Below are 19246 nucleotides of genomic sequence, written 5' to 3' on the forward strand. Positions count from 1 at the left end.
AGTCGCATGTTACGCAGGCGACCGCAACGAACTGCGCAGCCGCCTCATCGAGTGGCTGCAGATGGAGGTGGTCCCCGATGGATGGTTCTCTAAGGGCTCCAACTTCTCTGACATCTTGCTCAAGTATTTCAAGGTGGGTACGACACGTGAGGGGCGGTTGTGTGACAAGCTGATCTTTGACTGCAGATCAGTTAGCGAGGCTGCTGCCCTGCAGTACGGCAAAGGTCATTAACGTCGCTAATGTGGCTGCAAATCAAAATACGTGTTCGGCCTTATAAAACCAGGCATCCTCATTGACCTTTTGATAAAGGCAATCCAGTTAAAGGCAATGAGGAGCTTTGGGATGTACTTTGGCATCTTAAATGAAATAAAAACAAGAGGAAGAAGGGAAAACTAGGATGCTCTTCCCACAGCAATAAGGAAAAAGCAGACTAGTTCCCCGACCAGGCCAGTAAAATTGTAGCACTAACTGTAACACTATCATCTAGATTCAGGATTAGCCTTTTGAATGTTGCTTATCCAGCCTTTTCCCATGCTGAAGGCCTGAAGGCAATAAACCCACTTCACACCGATGACTGTAGACCCATCAGAAGAAACTTTTGCTTTACCTGAAACCTGCTGTGGCAAATAGGAAGATTTCCTTGCGGCACAAATTCATTAGCAAACTCAGAAGCAAACTAGCCCCCGTTCCTCAAATTGTTGCACAGCTCTGTTTCCTCTAAAGGCTTAGAATCTCCTAAATCTATACTGAAACGTTTATGTGAGGGCAGTCAGAGACAGGACTCAGTGTGCCCCCGTCATTCTCAGTTACCCCCTGCCAAGGAGAAGGATGCTTCTAGAAAGTGTTTTAATCACATAATATTAGAGGACACTGGGGAAAGTTGTCAAACAGGGTCAGTTGTTCATTGGAATACAGTCATTTTTACTGCATAACTTCAATTCCCCAAAACATCACTGATATTTAGCAAACTAGTACACCTGTACTTTGAAAGGGAAAAATGTTTTTTCTGTAATTTTCTGCATCTTATAAAAAATGGAAAATATTTCCACAATTGTCCCTAGGCTCCCCAACATTACTCACCAAATTCTGTCCAGCCATTATGCATTATACATATATGGAGGCAAGTGTAATGTAGTGCTGTACAGTATGCTCTACTAGCAAATATAGTACCTCACAGCATACATGGATATATAGTAAACACGGTTGTCAGGAGAAGTGAGGAGGCAGGAGTGGGAATGTTTGGCAGCCGCCTGAGTGGTGTGGGGTGGCTAAGGGCCCCCAGCGTGCAGCTCCACTGGGCTCATCACCTGCAGGGGTTGGCTAATCAGCGTGTCTTAGCGCTGGGGTCAGCGCTGCCCCCACACCAGCTCCGGCTGCTGCCCAGGCAACGCGTGTCCGGAGCGCTAATCGCCACAAGTGGCTTAGCACTGAATTACACCGTGATAGACGGGCCCTGTGTTCAGAAAGCAAATGAATTTTGCGATTTACTCATGAGATTACAGCGGGGCTCCTCTCATGCCATAAAGATAAAAATGATATTTATCATGGGCACATTTAACTAATTCGTTCCCACAATATATTAAATCGTGGACATACAACAAAGCCTGCTTATTACCTAAAGGATCACTTTCATTTAGACCACAGACATTGGCGTCTGCTGATATTGAGTTTAACCTACCAGTCCCATATTTTATGGTATCGTCCTGTATTTGAAAATGAAATGTGATGTCGCGTTTTGAACTGATACAGGGTGTGATTTGTCTAGTATTTGCAATTCATGCCCCCCCCCCCCCCCAGGCATATTTTATATTTTATCATGAAGAAAGTCTTGTATTTCTTCAGATTGGAAGTAGCAGCCCTAGGTTGGGCTTAGATACAGATTCACAAAAGGAGTTGTTATTAGCACTTATGTCGAATACTGAGAGTCAGGGTGCTTCACTGAACTAATTACTTTGCTAGTTAAACCATGGCTACATTTTATTTAAATAGTTTAATCGTGGGGCACATTTTATTCATTTGTTCTCTCGTTTCACTTAAATTGTGGCCACGTTTTATTCATCCATTCCCATGATATATTAAAACATGACCATGATACATAGAATTTTTATCGGTATGTCATGAGAGCGGCTCTACAGATTACAATAACAAAGAGTCCTCTTTCTTTTTTTCCGAATACTTAAGCAGAAATAGCAGTAAATATGAATTGCAGAAGTCCTTGCATGCTGTCAGGCACTTCAGAGTCTTCAGAGAGCTTCAGAGTCCATGAAAAATAAATAAGATCCTTTCAATATTCTGAATTTGGAAAACAAAGTGTATATTCCTCAAAACTAGATTCCCAGTGTCTTTTGGTGTCTTTCCGAAGCTTGTGTCATAGATGTGTGCATTCTCCGATTCTTTGTAAAGTGCTCCTAAAGGAGCTTCTCCCCAAGGAGAAGCGAAATCCTCCATAATAAAACCCTTCCTGTTGCCAGGCTATTATCTCCATTGCAGATTTCCAAGCTTTCTAAAATGTAAAGAATGGACCCCGTTTCCCCCTGGATCTGCCTGTTTTGTTCTGTCAGCTCTGTTGCACACAGTGTAGCGTTTTTGATGGCTGTGTCAGTAAGCAGTTCAGATCTTCCTTTTATGAACAGTTAGCTATTCAGATATGTGCAGGATTGAGCTTGTTTAAAGCCCTGGCACATGCAGCTCTGATCCCTATCATGACTCCTGCAGCCTGTACGGATCTTATTCAGGGGAAGAGAATGACATACACTGGGGGGTAAACATGCTGGGATTGACATTGGCAGGTTTATTTATTTTGTTTGTTCATTTATCACCCCCCCCCTCCCCCCCCAATAATAACATTTTATCATATGTGTGTCATCGGTAGAGTTACGATAACGGAGACTCAAAGCTCGACTCTTCCGAGTTCCTGAAGTTCATCCAGCACAACGAGTCCGCTGTCAACATCACATCCTACGCTGATGAGGAGAGTAATCACCTTCTCAGGTGACCTGCTGTGATCTAGCTTGGATTGAGCCAGTTTTTCTTATCCTTCCTTTGTTTTCACTCAGTGCCCAGTGGATCCCGGAAGTCCTGACATATAAAATAAAGTTGTAAATGCACACGGTGACTGAGTTCGCCGACTCTATAACAACAATACACAAAGGACTCAGAATAAAGAGTCCTTCCAGTCTGACTCCCATTGACTTGTATGACTGACTCACTTAGACTTGACTGTAGCTTTATGGACAGTATCCAGCTTTAAGCAACAAACTGGTAACAAATTCCTCATGGTAACAAACTGGTATTGGCAACTTCGGGACCTCGCTAAACCTTGCACTTCAGTGTAATGCTTGATGTCATTGTATACACACTAAAACTGTAATTGCTGTCTAAAACAATTGATACTTTCAAAATAAAACAAAAGACTCAGAAGCATCTAACAACATCTCAGTAAATATGTGATGTTGATTGGGATTTGCTTTTTCAATTACTGTTAATGTTTGGTTGGGTGATCAACATAGCATATACCTGTAGGAATATACAGGAAATATAAATGAAACGAAATGATGTCTACAATGGATGGAAGCATTCAGACGGCATCTGGCATATATATATGTGTTTTGTAGGGACTAAAGCAGGGTTCCCCGATTCCAGTCGCAGGGGGCGAGAATCAAACAAAGTTTGTAGATTTCCCTGCACAAACATACCTACTAAACATGGTAATTACCTGACTGATGTGTTTGAGCAAGGAAATCTGTAAACAGTGTTGGATTTTGGCCTTCCAGGACTGGAACTGGACTGAACTGAAAGCATTTGTAAGAATGTGGATATTGCCAAGACAAATCGATTTTTTAAAGATTTTTTATTATTATTTTTTGTGGGAATAAATGTGCTTTGTTTTTTTTTCTCCTCGTAAAATGTATTTATAAAAACAGTTATTTTAAGGCCAGCAGTGTGTGAAAACCCCTAAAATAGCCATGATGGTGATGACTACTTCACCCCTTTCGGGCATGTTCGCCCTTCAGTGGTTTGATGTTCAGAATTTGAGGTCCGGTGGGACAGGGCACTGTGAATGTTCAGTTGTGTCTCCATGGTTGGGCTGTCAGGGCGAGGCTTTCTCCAGCATACATAGGGACTATCTGTGCTGGTTGTTCCCCCAGGAGCATGTGCGTGGATGCGCTCATTGAGTTCTCCGACGAAAACGCAGACTGGAAGCTGAGCTTCGATGAGTTCCTCAATTGCCTGAAGCCGGGTTTCAACCCCCCGGAGAAGAGTAAGCACTCAGGGTTCTGGGTAACAAAGTCACTTGGATCCTCTATAGCAGTGTTTCCCAATCCGATCCTTGGGAACCCACAGATAGTCCACGTTTTTGATCCTTCCCAGCTCCTGGTAGGGAGCAAAAATGTGGACTATCTGGCAGGGAGCTTAGAGGGAGCAAAAACATGGACCGACTGTGGGTCCCCTGGGACTGGATTGGGAAACACTGCTCTATAGCCACTAACACATGTGGTGTAGTTGGTGAGCTCACTCTCTACTGTGCCATCCGACCAATGATACAGGGGCAGGTGCACATCTCATTTTCAGTTTTAAAAGAGACACACCAAGCTAAACAAGAGAGACAGCTCATTCAAAATCCCTCAACACCCTCCCTCCACCTACAGAGTGCGCCCTGGAAGACGAGACATACGAGGATGGAGCAGAGACCCAGGTCGAGTGCAACCGCTGCGTGTGTGCTTGTGGAAATTGGGTCTGCACCGCCATGGCTTGTGAGGGTAAGACGGCAGGTTCTCCTCCTCTGCTGCCATCTCGTTATGTGTTACAGACTGCTTGCCGTCTGTTTGTTATTGTCAGCGGACGGTGTGAATTGGACGGACATTTCAAGGACCTTCAAGGGTTGAAAGTAGTTGGATCAGTCTTCTACAGGCTATGAAATAAAGAATAAACTAAGGCTGTCACTATCTGTTATATAAATAATAGAATAATCTACCGATTAATCTGACCATTTATCCAGTAATCATTTAAATATAATATAATATAATATAATATAATATAATATAATATAATATAATATAATATAATATAATATAATATAATACATTTCAACTGGTGCAAGGCAGAAACCAACCACACATTGCAGGGTGCACACTCAGTCACTCATACGGTCAATTTCGGCACTCCAATTCACTTAAGTTTAATGTTTTTGTACAGTATAAGTAAATTGGCAGATCTGCCAAAAAGGCACCCACACCCAGGGTGAACATGCAAACTACATGCAAAACAAGCGGCAGTGTGCGGCGATATCGCTACACCACTGTACTGTACCACTAGGCTTGTACGATGTGCGATGTTAATATCAGCATGTCATGGCATTTCATTCGCACTGCGATCATCACATTGCAAGGACCGGGATATTCTGGTGGGTTCAAACCATCAATAAATTGAGCTAAATCATTTACTTAATCACAGGAAACCAAACTTACCAAGCTTTGATGGTTCCTTCTTCAATTTATCTAGTATAGGTTTTAAAAAATCAGTCTAAAATTTACTGCTACTGCTTTTGCATGAGCACTGCATGCGATCTCTGAGACAACCATATAATTTTCATCCTTTCTATTGGACTGATTCATAGACTGTGGTGTGTTTGCGAGAAATTAAGTGAAAAATGAGTTAAGAGGAGAAAGGCAAACAAGAACTGGTCAAGAAAAGCCATTCGTATTCCGCTATATGGAAATATCTTATATGTAGTTAATTTTCAGCTCCTACATATCGCAATTTCTAGTCTCATTCAACCATATTCGAAACACGCGATACGTTAACAAAAACTAATTAATGTTAATTGGTTAATGTATACTGTATTATGTAAAATGACATGGCTAAGCGATGGGGTAACCTTCTTTTTAGCAATGATTTTTTTTTGTGTACAGGAATCACAAGAAGGGGCGCCTTTTTTTATTATTATTATTATTATTTTTTTTTCTTTCGTTTTTTTTTTTTTTTTCGTTTGGCTCTCAGCAGAGGCGGTCGCACTTCTCTCCCTCTCCCTCCCCTTATCTTCCCTGCTTCGCTCCTCTCGTCTCGTCTAGTCTACTGCCTTATACTTGGGAGACTCTCTCAGCCCTGCTCTCCAAACTATGAAAAACGATGGATTTGATCAGCTGGTCTCTCAACGCAATTGACACCATCTTCTCGACGAGAAGCCTGGGTTCGGGGGAACCTAACTGTCCGGCGGGAACGTATGCTGCTGGCTACACGATGGACGGATGGGAGTGGTGGAGGGTCGTGTGCCTGGCAGCTCTTTCCGTGGAGGACATTGAAGACATCTACCTATTCGGAACCATGATTACAGGTATTATGCTGATTGGATTAGGCATTGCCCTGGTTTATCAAAGATTGAAGAAGACGGTGACAGCCGCTCAAAGCCCCACTAGGCTGGCCGGAATGATTGATGGAGTGGGCAGAGCTGTTAGCACTCAGACTGTGAATCTGGATAACATCATGGAGAAGCTCACAGCTTTGCAAAACTTATTGGATGGCAGAGACCAGCGTGGACATTAGTGGAGCTAGAAATTACAGCTTCTCGTACGGAAACCCAAACAACCCTATTCTATCAGGTTTTGGCTCCCCCCAATCAGCACTGGCCTCGGCCAAGGCCGCTGCTGAACTAACAACTCCCCCTGAAGAACAAGGCAGTGAGACTCTCTTGCATTCCTCTCCCCCGATCCCAAGGACTTACCGCACCCTCCCCCCCATCCAACGCCTTCGCCGCTTCATACCCCCAGCGTGAACAGGCGGGTCTGTTGACCAGCGCCTCCATGGCTGCAGGACCGGATGGCTGTCTGTCTCTGCTGGACTACCTCCACCACCCCTTTTCCCTCACCCGTTGCAAGTCGTGTCATTTTATGTTGTAAGGTGTAGTGATCATGTGCTTATGTTGCTGAGGTGTTTCACCTCTCTCTCCTCATGTTATTATGTTTCTTTTCTTCTCTCTTCCCCTGTCTCCCGACCGGTCTACCCCCTACTGTGATGTTTGTGTATATGTATGGTCGGGTTGATGGCCAGTTTTTTCGCTGGTACTCGTGGCTAGTGACATGGTGTATTGCAACAGCAATAAAGGGTTGAATAAAAATAAAAACAATAAAATAAAAAAAAGACATGGTGGTGCAGTGGTTAGCACTGTTGCCTCACACCTCTGGGACCCGAGTTTGCATGTTCTCTCCATGTCGTCGTGGGGTTTCCTCCAGGTACTCCGGTTTCCCCCCGCAGTCCAAAAACATGCTGAGGCTAATTGGACTTCCTAAATTGCCCGTAGGAGTGCATGTGTGCATGAATGGTGTGTGAGTGTGCCCTGCAATGGGCTGGCCCCCCATCCTGGGTTGTTCCCTGCCTCATGCCCATTGCTTCCGGGATAGGCTCCGGACCCCCCGCGACCCAGTAGGATAAGCGGTTTGGAAAATGGATGGATGGATGAATCACAAGAAACAAAATGTGAAGTGTTTCCTCACAAATGATGCTTTTGCTCTTGATTTGGACCCTCATCCTGCATGTGGCGTCTGCCTTCCTCCATTTCACTGAGTAATTGAGAAGGAAATTTTTAATCCTCTTTAGTAATCGAGTAATTGAGTTATTCGAGTAATCGTGACAGCTCTGGAATGAACAGAACCATTGTGTGCCCGTTGATCATCCCCATTGGTACCTACAGGAAAGGACAACAAGAAGGTCTTAGATGACATTGAAGTGACTGACCAGCAGATGACAGAGGAGGAATGGAGTCAGCGTGTAGCTGAACTCAACAAGCACCAGGTTAGTTGGAGGTCTCAGAAGCAAAACCCAAGCTCACCAGAGGTTAGAGGCCTAGAGAAAATCCAAAACCTTTTCTAATGCTCAAAATGTATCTTGCAATACACATTTTAATCATGAAACAATTGTTCAAGTTCATGTTTAAAAGCAGTCAAATGTATTTCACTTTTGCCCTCTGGTGTAAGATCACCATCTTACAAAATATATTCCAGGTCAATTTCAGATTTTGAATTTAATCCAAACAAATAGTTACCAGGTGCTATTTACCATGGGATACAGTATGTTTCAATGTTCCTCTAAACGGCAAATGGACTGCATTTATATAGCGCTTTTCTACTCCTACAAGTACTCAAAGTGCTTTACAATTCGTGCCTCACATTCACCCGTCCACACACTCATTCACACACCGGTGGCGGAGGCTGCCATGCAAGGGGCCAACCTGCCCACTGAGAGCAATTTGGGGTTCAGTGTCTTGCTCAAGGACACTTCGATGGCATCGGGAGAAATCTGGGCTTGAACCTGCAACCCTCCAGTTGCCAAACAATAGCACCACCTCCTGCGCCACCATCACCCCCAATTGAATAAACAAACACAAAATGATTTGCAGGAAATATTTTTGAATGGCTTTTAGGGGAATATCAATAAAAATTCCTGGCCATACATACTTTTCAATTGAGTCACAACCAGCCTATCCTGAGTTGTATTATATATTACTGCTGCTTTTGTTTATCCTCTGTGGGGTCCTGGCTGTGCAATATCTCATAAATTGTCTTATTGGCCCACAAAGTGCTTGATTTTTCAAAGCTACACCTGCTTTTTGCAGGAAACTGTTGAGAAGATGAAGACAAGCACAAAGGACGTCTAAACAGGATGGGCGGAAGGAACAACTGGGGCAGAATCTTCCAGTCACTCCTGAATGAGACTCTTATCGGGCTGTAGCTTGAGAATTTGTACTGTTGCAAAAAAAAACATCATTGTCATTTGTTACTTTTTTTTCTTACGTGATTATGTAGAATACTACGGTTCTGGATAAAATATATATATACTGTTATGTTTGTGTTTGCTGTTTGTTAGAAGTTGTAGTGATCCGTATTGCATTTTACCTTAAGCTCTTTACAAACCTTGGGAGAAGAGCTGAATCATTTTACTATGGGAGTTTTTTTCACACTGATAGTAGAGGTAGAAGAATTTCTAGGGAGCCAAGAACCAGTGGTAGAGTTGAAGGACTTTCTTTATCTGCATATCCTTGCTATTTTTCCATACACTTATCCCAGAACAGTGTTATTAAGAATTTTTAGCTGATATTATTTATCTGGTTTAAAGGGTTTTTTTTTTTCTTTGCATAAACTGATCTCGAAGAAGCATCGAGAAATTATATTTGATTTTGCAGCCGGCCGAGAACACGCCCTAACCCACGCTCGAAGCTGCTAGTGACAGCGATGCTTTTTATACATTTCTGCTATTTTACAGTGCTGCCATTTCAGACACCTGGCCAATTTACGACGTCAGGTGACGATGCCAAAAGTCAATGAATGAGGTCGCTTCAACCGCTCACCTCTGATTTCGGCAATAAAATTCTACACCCTGGCAAGAATAGCTACGGCATATCGATGAGGATTGAAGTGAGCGTCCCGGATTGGCCTGAGGCGCTGATACTCATCAGTATAAAACTCTTTGACATTTTGCTATCTGATAATGCGCAGTTTGGGTTAGTGCACAATAGGTGCACGTGCATGGCTTTCTGATAAGGTCCCATGCAAATAAAACCAATCCTGAAAGTCATGATTAAAAGCTTAACCCATATTGCCAAGCCAGAGACAGTTTTACAGTTGCTATAAAAATGAATATAAAAAATATACGTGTATAACAATATTATTACACTTTTCTTATACTGCTTTTTATTCTTTAGTCGCACTATGGCTTATCTTGTATGAGTGACACTTTTTTTTAAAAGCTGACCCAGAAATGTTAGGGGGAGTGGATGCGAAACCACACACACGCGTCTTTGCCTCGCCATGGTGTAACTCACCATATGACTCTTCGTAATGGTGTTTCTATTTAATGCTTTGGTAGCATTACTCTCTAGTGGTGGATTTTTACTTTTATTTGATATGAACTGTATCGCCAATCTTAAAACACATGCGTAGAAGTTGTCGGCTATGCTTTAAAAACTTCATGAGTCATATTCTCTTTACTAAGCCAATATCTAGCGTTGGAAATTCTGCTTTTTTGATAAATATGCATACCTCCTTCACGTGTCGTGCATAACTGCAGGTCATATAACTGCTTAAAACTCCTAAATGCACTGTAGTGGATTAATGATGCATTTGTGCAATTTGCTTCAGTAAAAAGTGTAGTTGTACTGGCCTAATTCATATTATTGCGGTTCCTGCACCAGTGGTGCTAGATTTCTGTTAGTTTTACTAGACTTGTCTTTTTGGTGCTGGTTTTAAACATGATGTTTCTACTGGACATCTTTGGCACATAAGTTTGCATTTTAAGTATGAAATCAGTGTGTCACATTTGTACTGTTATTTTTTAGGGATTACAGTAAAAGGTCAAATAGATATTAGCGATAAGCACCAAATATATTAGTAGTGAATGACAATATTGATACCAAAGTTGGATGTAAGGTGATGTTTAATGTCTCCGGGTAAATCATTACTCTGGACCCAGCAACTACGTAATACCTTAGCTTTCAAAAATCAATCCTAAAGATAAGGATATCTATGTATGTTCTGTAGCTTATAGGCATTTTTAAATGATATAACTAGTTTTTGTTTCTCCATAATCACACTAATGGCTTTTGCAACATATGGTTATTAGTGCCTTAAAAATCCTAACCGTTCGATCTACAGAAGTGATGGTCGACTCCTCACCCAGCAGTGAAGATTGACTACAGTTAGAAATAGCACAAATATATTTGCCAGTTTTGTGTATTTTTTAGTTGATTTAGTCTATGTTCTTTTCAGGTATGTATGTGTGTACATATGTGTATGAATGTCTTTCATTGTTATGTGAAGATTACATTAAACCATTTTGTATTCTTAAAAAGGTTATTGCGACCTGATCATTCAGTATTTTTTTGTCTTAAAAATACTTCAGGTATACTGTAGATTCCAATAAACAAAATGAACTCAAATCAAAAAATTTTTCCTGAGTATGTTGCATATACCTTGGGTTATTCCCCGTCTTGCACCCATTGCTTTCGTGATAGGCTCCCCCCAACCAAGTATAGGACAAGCCGTAGGCCGATGGAGGATGAATGAATGTAACACACATTGTTACATATGCATAAAATGAAATATATGCATCCCAGTAGATGCAGTGTGCAGATGTGATAGATTGTACATCCCCCACGCTTGTGCCCAGTGTTTTTGGTATAAGTTAAAACCTCAACACTACCCTGCACACAATAAGCAGTTATGGGAAATGGATGGATGGATGGATGCCCAAGTAAATTTTTTCCAGATCTCTAAGGTGCAGATCTAAGTTGTTAATATGGTTGCTTCACATCACCAGGTATGAGGCTTCAACCCCTGGGTTTCTTGCAATCCTTGCACATACTTCAGTCTTCTACTGCAGCCCAAATATATCCATAAATTGTCCATAGATGCCCTGTTCATCCCAGGGTGTCCCCTGCCTAGTGTTATGTGCCATCTGGGATTGATTCCAGGCTCTCTGATATAATGAAGTAATGATCATCATAAACCAAAACTGTGTAGAGATGCAAGACACTCTGCCTTGGAGTCAGTGCGGATTATCGTCCATGGCCGTTGAGGCCATGTGATCCAGAGTAACGTCACATGTGCTCCGGGTTGCGTAATGCGGTAGTAAGCGACGTAGAAGTGCGCCGCTGTTTGAACATGTACCTGCAGTCACACGGTCCAGAAGCCGCCGTATGGGTGAACTTTAGACTCACCTCCAGCACTGTCATTGGACGTCGAGGATTTCCTTGCTCTCTGATTATTATGACATATATTTGACTTTAACTAACGCTCTCAGCGATATAAGGGAGACGGATCACACCGTAAATAAAAAGTCCTGGGGCGGAGCAGCGTAACAGTGTCGTCCCAGAACCCGACGCATAAATATAGGTGGACTGGGCAGGAGCGTTTTCGCACTTTAAGTTGCTTTTGGAGATTTAAACAAGGACGCTAGCAGAGTTATAACTTTTGTTATATATACTTTTTTATTTCATTTTTTTCACTCCTAACGAGTCTAACGAGATTTTGAGTTAAAAAATTAGAAGGATTTTTTTGTTATTATTTTGGGAAGACATTTTTCATGCATATTGAAATGCACATCCCTTTTCGTTAGTCATTTGCAAGATAAATGCAATCGGTGACAATATAACTTGGCCTGTGATTTAAAAAGGAAAGCGTTTGTGGGTTGTTTTTCGTGTTTTTAAAGTTAGTCACACTGAAAATGGAAGCTTTTGAGAACCAGACCAGCGAGGAGAGCGTCTTAGACCTGTCTCGTCTGAATGTGGACACATTGGATCTGGAAAGCTTGGGTGCGGAGCGGAGGAGGTTGACCAGGCGTCTGTACCTGTCCTTTAACCAGATGGTGGCGCTGCCCGGCTCGCTGTGGCTTTTCTCGAACCTGAGCTTCCTCGACATCAGCAGCAACGGGCTCTCGGTCATATCCGAGGAGATCACTCGGCTCAGCAAGCTGCGGACACTGATCGCCAAGAACAATCGGCTAGACGTGCTGTCTCTGCCCAAGGACTTCGGCTCTCTGTCGATCGAGACGCTGAACTTCAGCGGCAACAGGTTCGAAGAGCTGCCTGCCCAGTTCTTGAAGCTGCGTCGGCTGCGCTCCCTCTCAGTGGGGGGCAACAGGCTCAGATCTATCCCGGCCGAAATAGAAAACCTAACCAGGTATGACGGAGGACGATAACATCTAATCACACTCAGAAAATGCAGTGATTGAAACCACCGGCTGGATCTTCTGCCCACTGGTGTGTCCAGTGTTTCAAAACTAGGCTGCATGTTGATTTACTGTAATTAGTTTCTACATGGCACATTGCGACATTTAGTTGTGTAATAATTGGAATCTTGTAAAAGGATGATCTTGGCTTACTTTTGTTGTATTTCTTCAGAGCATGGGCGTCACCGCCATTAAATCGTTTCATAATTATTTGTTTGGACCCCCCCCCCCCCCCACATTTAACATAAAATATTAGTTTTATGCCAGTGTGCCTGCCCCCCACCGCCTGGCGCCCCTGGTTCAGAGTTAGAAGGTTTGTGATTTAGAATTCAGCTCATTTTTCTAGGTGTACGTGCTTTAAACGTGTAATATTTAAAGATGCATCTAAATATGATTCCCTGGGGAAAATCGAACCTCTCCAGAGTTTAATTAAGATGGCAAAAATCATGTTTATAATGGGATTCTTTAAATGTGTTGGTTTGGCAAAGCAAAACACACAAGCATTGCAATCAAGCATAATTCATCATGTTTCTAAACAATGTAGTACATATCTTCGAAATTTATGACTTCTTTACCTCAGCCAAGTTGACCAAAAGTTACGCATTGTTGTCTTCAGAATGTGCGGCACCACACCTCAGACAATAAACGCTGCCTCTTGATTGAACTTTTTTGCTAATTAACGTTAGGGAACAATGATATTATATTTGGGCTATAAAACATCACAAGGTATGTACATCACTGTGATTGGGGTCACAAAGTGCGGAGTGACACTGGGGGCAGTGCAACCGGCCTCGTCCAGGTTTTGATAAGGTCACTGGGACTGCTAATCTGCCAAGGTGACACATTTGACTCGACAGTTTGTAGCCAGTTCAAATGAAATGTTATTACCCCCAGACGGTTGGTGTTGGTTCAGCAGTTTTCTCTTTTTTTTTCCCTTGCGTTTACATTAATTTTTATTTAGCAGATGCTTTTGTCCAAGGAGACGTACAAGTGAGTGTATGTGTGGCCAGGCTGAGCTTCCAGTGAACGCCCAGGTACGAGTGTAAGCAGTATGGGAGCAGGAGCTACACAGCTTCTAACAAAGCAGGAAGACAATAAGGCGATTCAATGATGGGAAGTGCAACATCGAGAATATTGAGAGAACGCAGAGACACATCAGACTAGAGGAGGAATTCCTGGAACAGATGGGTGCTTCACAGTGGTTGTTGTTAAAAGAAAATCGCAGTTTCAATTTCAGTCCAAGTGCGTCTTAATTTTTATGTATTGCACATTCCTCCTGTTAATTACCTCTGTCATCCTCTGTCATTTTAACGTGGCTTAATTCAGTAATACAGGGGTCTTCGGTTACACTGGTGTGTTTTGAAGGTTGTGCCTCCTTGGTTTTACAGAGACAGGAGCGAAGCCCGCCCAGATATCAAGGTTTAGAATCCTCCGTGTAGCTGGTGAATGATTTCCTTGTCATCGTCGTTCCCTTTTCTGCTGATAGTTTGCATGGCCTTTTCATGTGGCCCCCCTCCCAGTTCCTGGCCTGCCCAGACTCCCCCATTGTCTGCTTTTTCTTCGCTACCCGCAGAGTAGGCATATCGCTGAATGGGAAAGTGTCTCAGCTTGGCAATGAATCCTGTACTTATGGAGGCCTAATGCATCAATCTTCTTTGTTAACTGGAACTTGGAAGTGCAAAGCCATTTTGCATGTGTTTTTCACATATAAAGCAGGTCCAGAAGCTTTGTGTCGGCATTTACATCTGACTGTAACTTTGATACTGTAGGATAAGTGAGTAGAAGATGGATGGATGCAACTTTGATAGTCAACTGTCAAATTGATTTCTTGTGTAGTATAGATGTAATAATTGTTCAAGTTCCAGTGGAATATGGCACAGTCATCCATCTATCAAGAATCTAGCTCATTCTGAGAGATTGTCTGGTGTTCCCAATCCATCTGAGAGATATATTCCCTCCAGTGCGTCTTGGGTGCATCCATGGGTCTGTTCCTAGTGGGATGTGCAAGGAATAGCCCCCTTGGAAGCTGAGCAGATGGTATCTTTATGTGGTGTCCAAACCAGCTACACAACTTGCAGAGCATAATACAGAATTCCGCATGTAGATCTGTTAGAAGAATTTATCTAAGCGATAATGAGTAAATGCACCGAAACCTTAGTTATCGATTAAGGTAGATAATCAACATCTGTGGATATCTGTGGTTGGGCAATACTACAGTTGGCAGGAGAAGACTGGAGTTAGTTAAGGGCATACCTCTGTGCACTTTCTTTTGCATTGCCTGTTGGTCTGTAGCTGTAGACTTTAGGGGGTCATAGTATGATGTAGTGGAGAGATAAAGGGGCATTTTGTAAATCCAAGTTAGGACCCTGCAATCCTAGTGTGATTCTGGCTGGATTGCTAGGTTCTGCTATCTTTTAGTGTCATAAACATTCTGATGTGACTTAGAAAGGATGTGTTGCTCCTGTGTTAACAGCTAGCTCGACATAAACACTTCATGGGTTTAGCTGAGTTTGCGGCCAGCTGTGATTGGCTTATTGCAAAACATCCACTGTATGTAAATGAGGAAATCTTTAGTCTCCTATGATGATTTTTCTTTCTTCAAAGACACTCAACTGTTGGCCAAAGTGAAGGACACTGTAATTACAGTACAGTCTTGCAGTCAATCTTTGAGTTTAGGTGTCTTTTGTTCCTGAGCTGTAGGAACCCCTGACCCTAAATACATGATGTCATTGGTGACTAGAACTAGGGACTGGGAGAGTGAAGTGGAGGAGGATCTTAAATATTTCCTGTGTGAATTGGGATTGCTGGAGTGTGGAGCAGGTCATTGGCCCTTCATTGGTCATTCATGTTCCTGGCCGTTCCTGTCATGGTACAGCATAGGAAGTCCCTTGTTTTTTCAGACCAGAGCTTAAAAATTGACCATATGCACTTTTTCCCCCACAACTCTTGGGAAAGAGCTTCCTGTCTTACTGTAATTTCCTGTGAGTGTGATCCTGTGCTATTTGAAATTTGAAAGGAAACTTGTTCCAGTATTATTCTCTAGTCATGGTCCTCATGGGGCTTTTTTGTTTTGCTGTCCCTCTTTCAGTCTAGAGTTTCTGTACCTGGGGGGGAACCTCATCTCTACCATCCCCCTCGAGCTCGCCAAACTGCCCTGCCTCAGCTACCTGGTTTTGTGTGACAACCGCATCCAGAGTGTCCCACCACAGCTCTCCAGGTAACTCACTGTGCATTAAATGCTGCCGTAGTCAAGTCACAGTGTCTTTATTGTCATCCAGTGCTACATGATCCAGTGGCCACATGCTGAGATGTAATTACCATCTCGTTGGGTGTCGTGCAAGATGCTATGACAGAATATAAATACTGAGGACACTTAAACACAATCTGACGATTTAAAGACGACATACTGAGACTTGGATACAAGACGTAGATCTAAAAATACATTTAAAAAAATGCCATTTAAAATAATTAAAAGTACAGTTGTGTAAATGGGGAATGATTTGAATTGACGGGAATGTTACTATTGTATATTGTTATTGAGAATGTGCAGCTTTATATTTTTTGTAGACTAATAATAATCTATATTAATATGGCATAAGGTCAATGTATGATTTAATATTAATACATTTACTGGAAACATTTGTTTGTACTGTTATCTCTACTGTGTGTTTTAGGTCAAGCTTCTGGTCGTTTTAAGGTCATCACCTGGTCTTGTTAGTCCATTGTCTCATTCTGCTCTCCTGTCCCCATCTTGTCCTCCTGACCAGGCTCCATTCCTTGCGTTCCCTGAGCCTGCACAACAACCTGCTGACCTATTTGCCTCGAGAGATCCTCAGCCTGGTCCACCTCCAGGAGCTGAGCCTGCGTGGCAACCCACTGGTGGTGCGCTTCATCAGGGATATGACCTATGACCCCCCCTCGCTGCTGGAGCTGGCCGGGCGCTCTGTCAAATCTCGAAACCTGCAATACTCACCCCAAGACTTGCCTGTTCACCTAGTCAACTACCTGGACATGGCAAGCAAGTGCCCAAACCCCAAGTGCGCAGGTAAAGACGTCCAGCCTCTTATGTCTGTCTGTGTGTCCTTATGTCTGTCTGTGTTTTATCTCATCCATCCCCTCTGCTCCTTTCTCCCATCTCCAGGCGTGTACTTTGACTCCTGCGTCCGCCACATCAAATTTGTGGACTTCTGCGGAAAGTACCGGTTGCCCCTCATGCATTACCTGTGCTCCCCTGAGTGCTCGTCCCCCTGCAGCTCGGCTGCCCAGAGCGACGCTGACTCTGAGGATGAGAACAGCGTGTCAGCTGACAGGCTGCAGAGGGTGCTTCTGGGATAGGTCCCGAAATGGAACCTCCTATTACTACCCAGATTGCACTCAAGGAGACAAAAACGTATACGATCTGGCAGACTGTCTAAGAGAACAATCTGCAAACCGTGTAGTGGTCTCTTGATGGCCAGCGACAGACTGAAGTAACACAGCCTCCCAAAATGGGGGGGGGGGGGGGGATGTTGTTCTTAGGTGCAAGACTTTTTTTTCTAAATCAGCCTTTGGAAAGAACATTAGCAAATTCACCTTGACAGGTACATTGAAGCTCAGAGATGGACAGTGCGATTATTTCCAGTCACTGGTGGTTACAATCTTGCAGAATTTAATTTGCATTCATTTGTAACGCACAGTTGGGGTAAAATCCCTAGTAGTTTGTCTAAGAGCCCTTCGGTTTTACTGGTGGGTGTGTATTTAGATGGTGCAGCTTTCAGAATTTAAACATGAAAAAGGTTAATGACTGACGGAAGACAATGTCACTGGACGTTCACATAAACGACATTTTTTTTGCCTTTAAAATGATATATACGCTTGGTTTTAGTTATGGTGAATTCTTTGTCAGATAAATGGAATTACTGGATTTTTCTGCATTTGTGGGATTACTCTGGGATTTCAGACCCCACAAGCTCAGACCTGCTGCTATTTCACTCTTTTTTTCCCCTTTGAGCCTCTGTCTATGAGCCAGTGATGTGATGGTTTCATTTCTACAGGTAACTGTTTAACTGCCCTGTTTTTCCAAATGTGGCAGCTGACAGTGCAAAGGTCATCAGTGCAAGCCAGCCACTTGCTTTATAACCATTATGCTGGTGCTTCTGCATAGAAAGCCAATAACGGTCTTACGCCATTGTTACATAAGCAAATGCAACCCGGGATCAAAGACTAACACGTTTTCTTTCATTGTGCTTTGAAATAAATCCAGGAGATGTGGTAAGCAGATGTTTTTGTGTGAACTAGTGACACGTTCCTTTAGTTCTGTTACAAAGCCAGCTGACCATCGTCTTTCTGTCCGTTTTCAAGAGCCTGGAGGAAACAGATAGCGAGACGAGGAAGAAATGTCAAATTAGCACCTAAATTTTGTCTTCTCCATTTTTATTTTTCATTTATTTTTCTACTTTAGTTGAATTGTTTTTTTTTTTTTGTTCAAAAGGTAGTAATACTCTTCGGAACAGTGCTGTTTCTGTCTGAAGTCAACGTGTCCATATGACGCTTTTATCTGTTGTCAGATGTGCATGATTGATCTTAGCATTGGGAATTGTTTAACACATTTTAATGGCACATAATTTTTCTTTTGTTCCATGCATGAAAAACATTTTCGGGAACATCGCTGGGAATACAGTCTCGTCATTGCTAAAATGAAGAAGAATTGAATTAAACGAATGCTGGTGTCGAGTTTACCTGTGTGATGTGAATTTATTTCTTTGTGATGTCAATTTAGCTTCAATGCACTGTAGCTTCAGCGTGTGACTCGGTGGGCTAAGACTCTGCGACTGTGGTCAGAAGGTTGTTGGTTCTAGCCTGTCTTTGGTACATCTGTGGGTCCTTGAGCAAGACCCTTACCCCCCCCCCCAGCTCCTTGGGTGCCGCAACAGAGAGCAAGTTGGGGGAAGTGTAAGGAAAATTTCCCCCAAGGGATCAATGAAGTATCTGTTGTTGTAATTATTATTATTATTATTATTATTATTATTATTATTATTAGTCAAAGGATAACAGAAAAAAATATTGCTGTAGATGGCCTGATGTTGTCCACCTGATTGTCATTCATGTCTTTTTCACATTTTATTGACTCTCCTTTAATTAATGATGTTCTAATCCGGGTAGTAAAGTAATAATACTGATAATTTTAGGGAGGTAACACATTCTGTAATACTAAGAAGCTGGCAAATATGGAGAGGGATCATGTGTTGGAATGGACTGCTGTTGGAGAGAACATCTGCAGTAGCTAGATCAGGGATGTTTAAAATGATTTTGTTTCCAGTGAGTCATACATGACTTGCTCTGCTTTTCAATGTGTAGTTAAAGTACGGGTGTGGTTTGGCACGGAGTAGAATTCATTTTCAGCCCAGGAGTTTTGTGCCCAAGACTGACCCATTTTGTCATCGTTCTGGGCAAAAAGGTAAAAAGAAAAATTCTGCACTTTTAAAAATGTCCCCAAAGTGCAGTAAAAGCTGAAACCTCCTCACTTTTGGGGAGACTTCTTCAGGTCCC

General features: G+C 42.6%; 2 protein-coding genes across 2 annotated transcripts in view; both read left to right on the forward strand.

Annotated features, from left to right (window-relative positions):
• Positions 1-10840, forward strand: part of LOC125709813 (follistatin-related protein 1-like) — a 32143-nt gene extending 21303 nt beyond the window's left edge. Inside the window, exons 6-11 of the mRNA XM_048978701.1 lie at positions 3-133; positions 2874-2992; positions 4150-4262; positions 4651-4761; positions 7689-7789; positions 8610-10840. Of these exons, the coding sequence (XP_048834658.1) occupies positions 3-133; positions 2874-2992; positions 4150-4262; positions 4651-4761; positions 7689-7789; positions 8610-8651 (617 nt within the window). The 3' untranslated portion in view covers positions 8652-10840. The remainder of the gene's footprint in view (positions 1-2; positions 134-2873; positions 2993-4149; positions 4263-4650; positions 4762-7688; positions 7790-8609) is intronic.
• Positions 10841-12018: 1178 nt separating this feature from the next.
• LOC125710273 (leucine-rich repeat-containing protein 58-like) lies at positions 12019-18433 on the forward strand. The gene is made up of 4 exons (XM_048979836.1): positions 12019-12669; positions 15807-15935; positions 16486-16763; positions 16860-18433. Exons 1-4 carry the CDS (start codon positions 12215-12217, stop codon positions 17051-17053), a joined length of 1056 nt encoding a protein of 351 aa, XP_048835793.1. The 5' UTR covers positions 12019-12214; the 3' UTR covers positions 17054-18433.
• The last annotated feature ends 813 nt before the right edge of the window (positions 18434-19246 follow it).

The sequence above is a fragment of the Brienomyrus brachyistius genome, chromosome 16, assembly GCF_023856365.1.
Source record: "Brienomyrus brachyistius isolate T26 chromosome 16, BBRACH_0.4, whole genome shotgun sequence".
NCBI classification, from domain to species: Eukaryota; Metazoa; Chordata; class Actinopteri; order Osteoglossiformes; family Mormyridae; genus Brienomyrus; species Brienomyrus brachyistius.

Excerpts from the sequence above, each read along its gene's own strand:
- LOC125710273 (XM_048979836.1), top strand. The coding sequence starts at position 12,215 with ATGGAAGCTTTTGAGAACCAGACCAGCGAGGAGAGCGTCTTAGACCTG. Across the intron at positions 12,670-15,806 it reads GAAATAGAAAACCTAACCAG|TCTAGAGTTTCTGTACCTGG; the intron begins GTATGACGGAGG and ends TCCCTCTTTCAG. Across the intron at positions 15,936-16,485 it reads GTCCCACCACAGCTCTCCAG|GCTCCATTCCTTGCGTTCCC; the intron begins GTAACTCACTGT and ends CCTCCTGACCAG.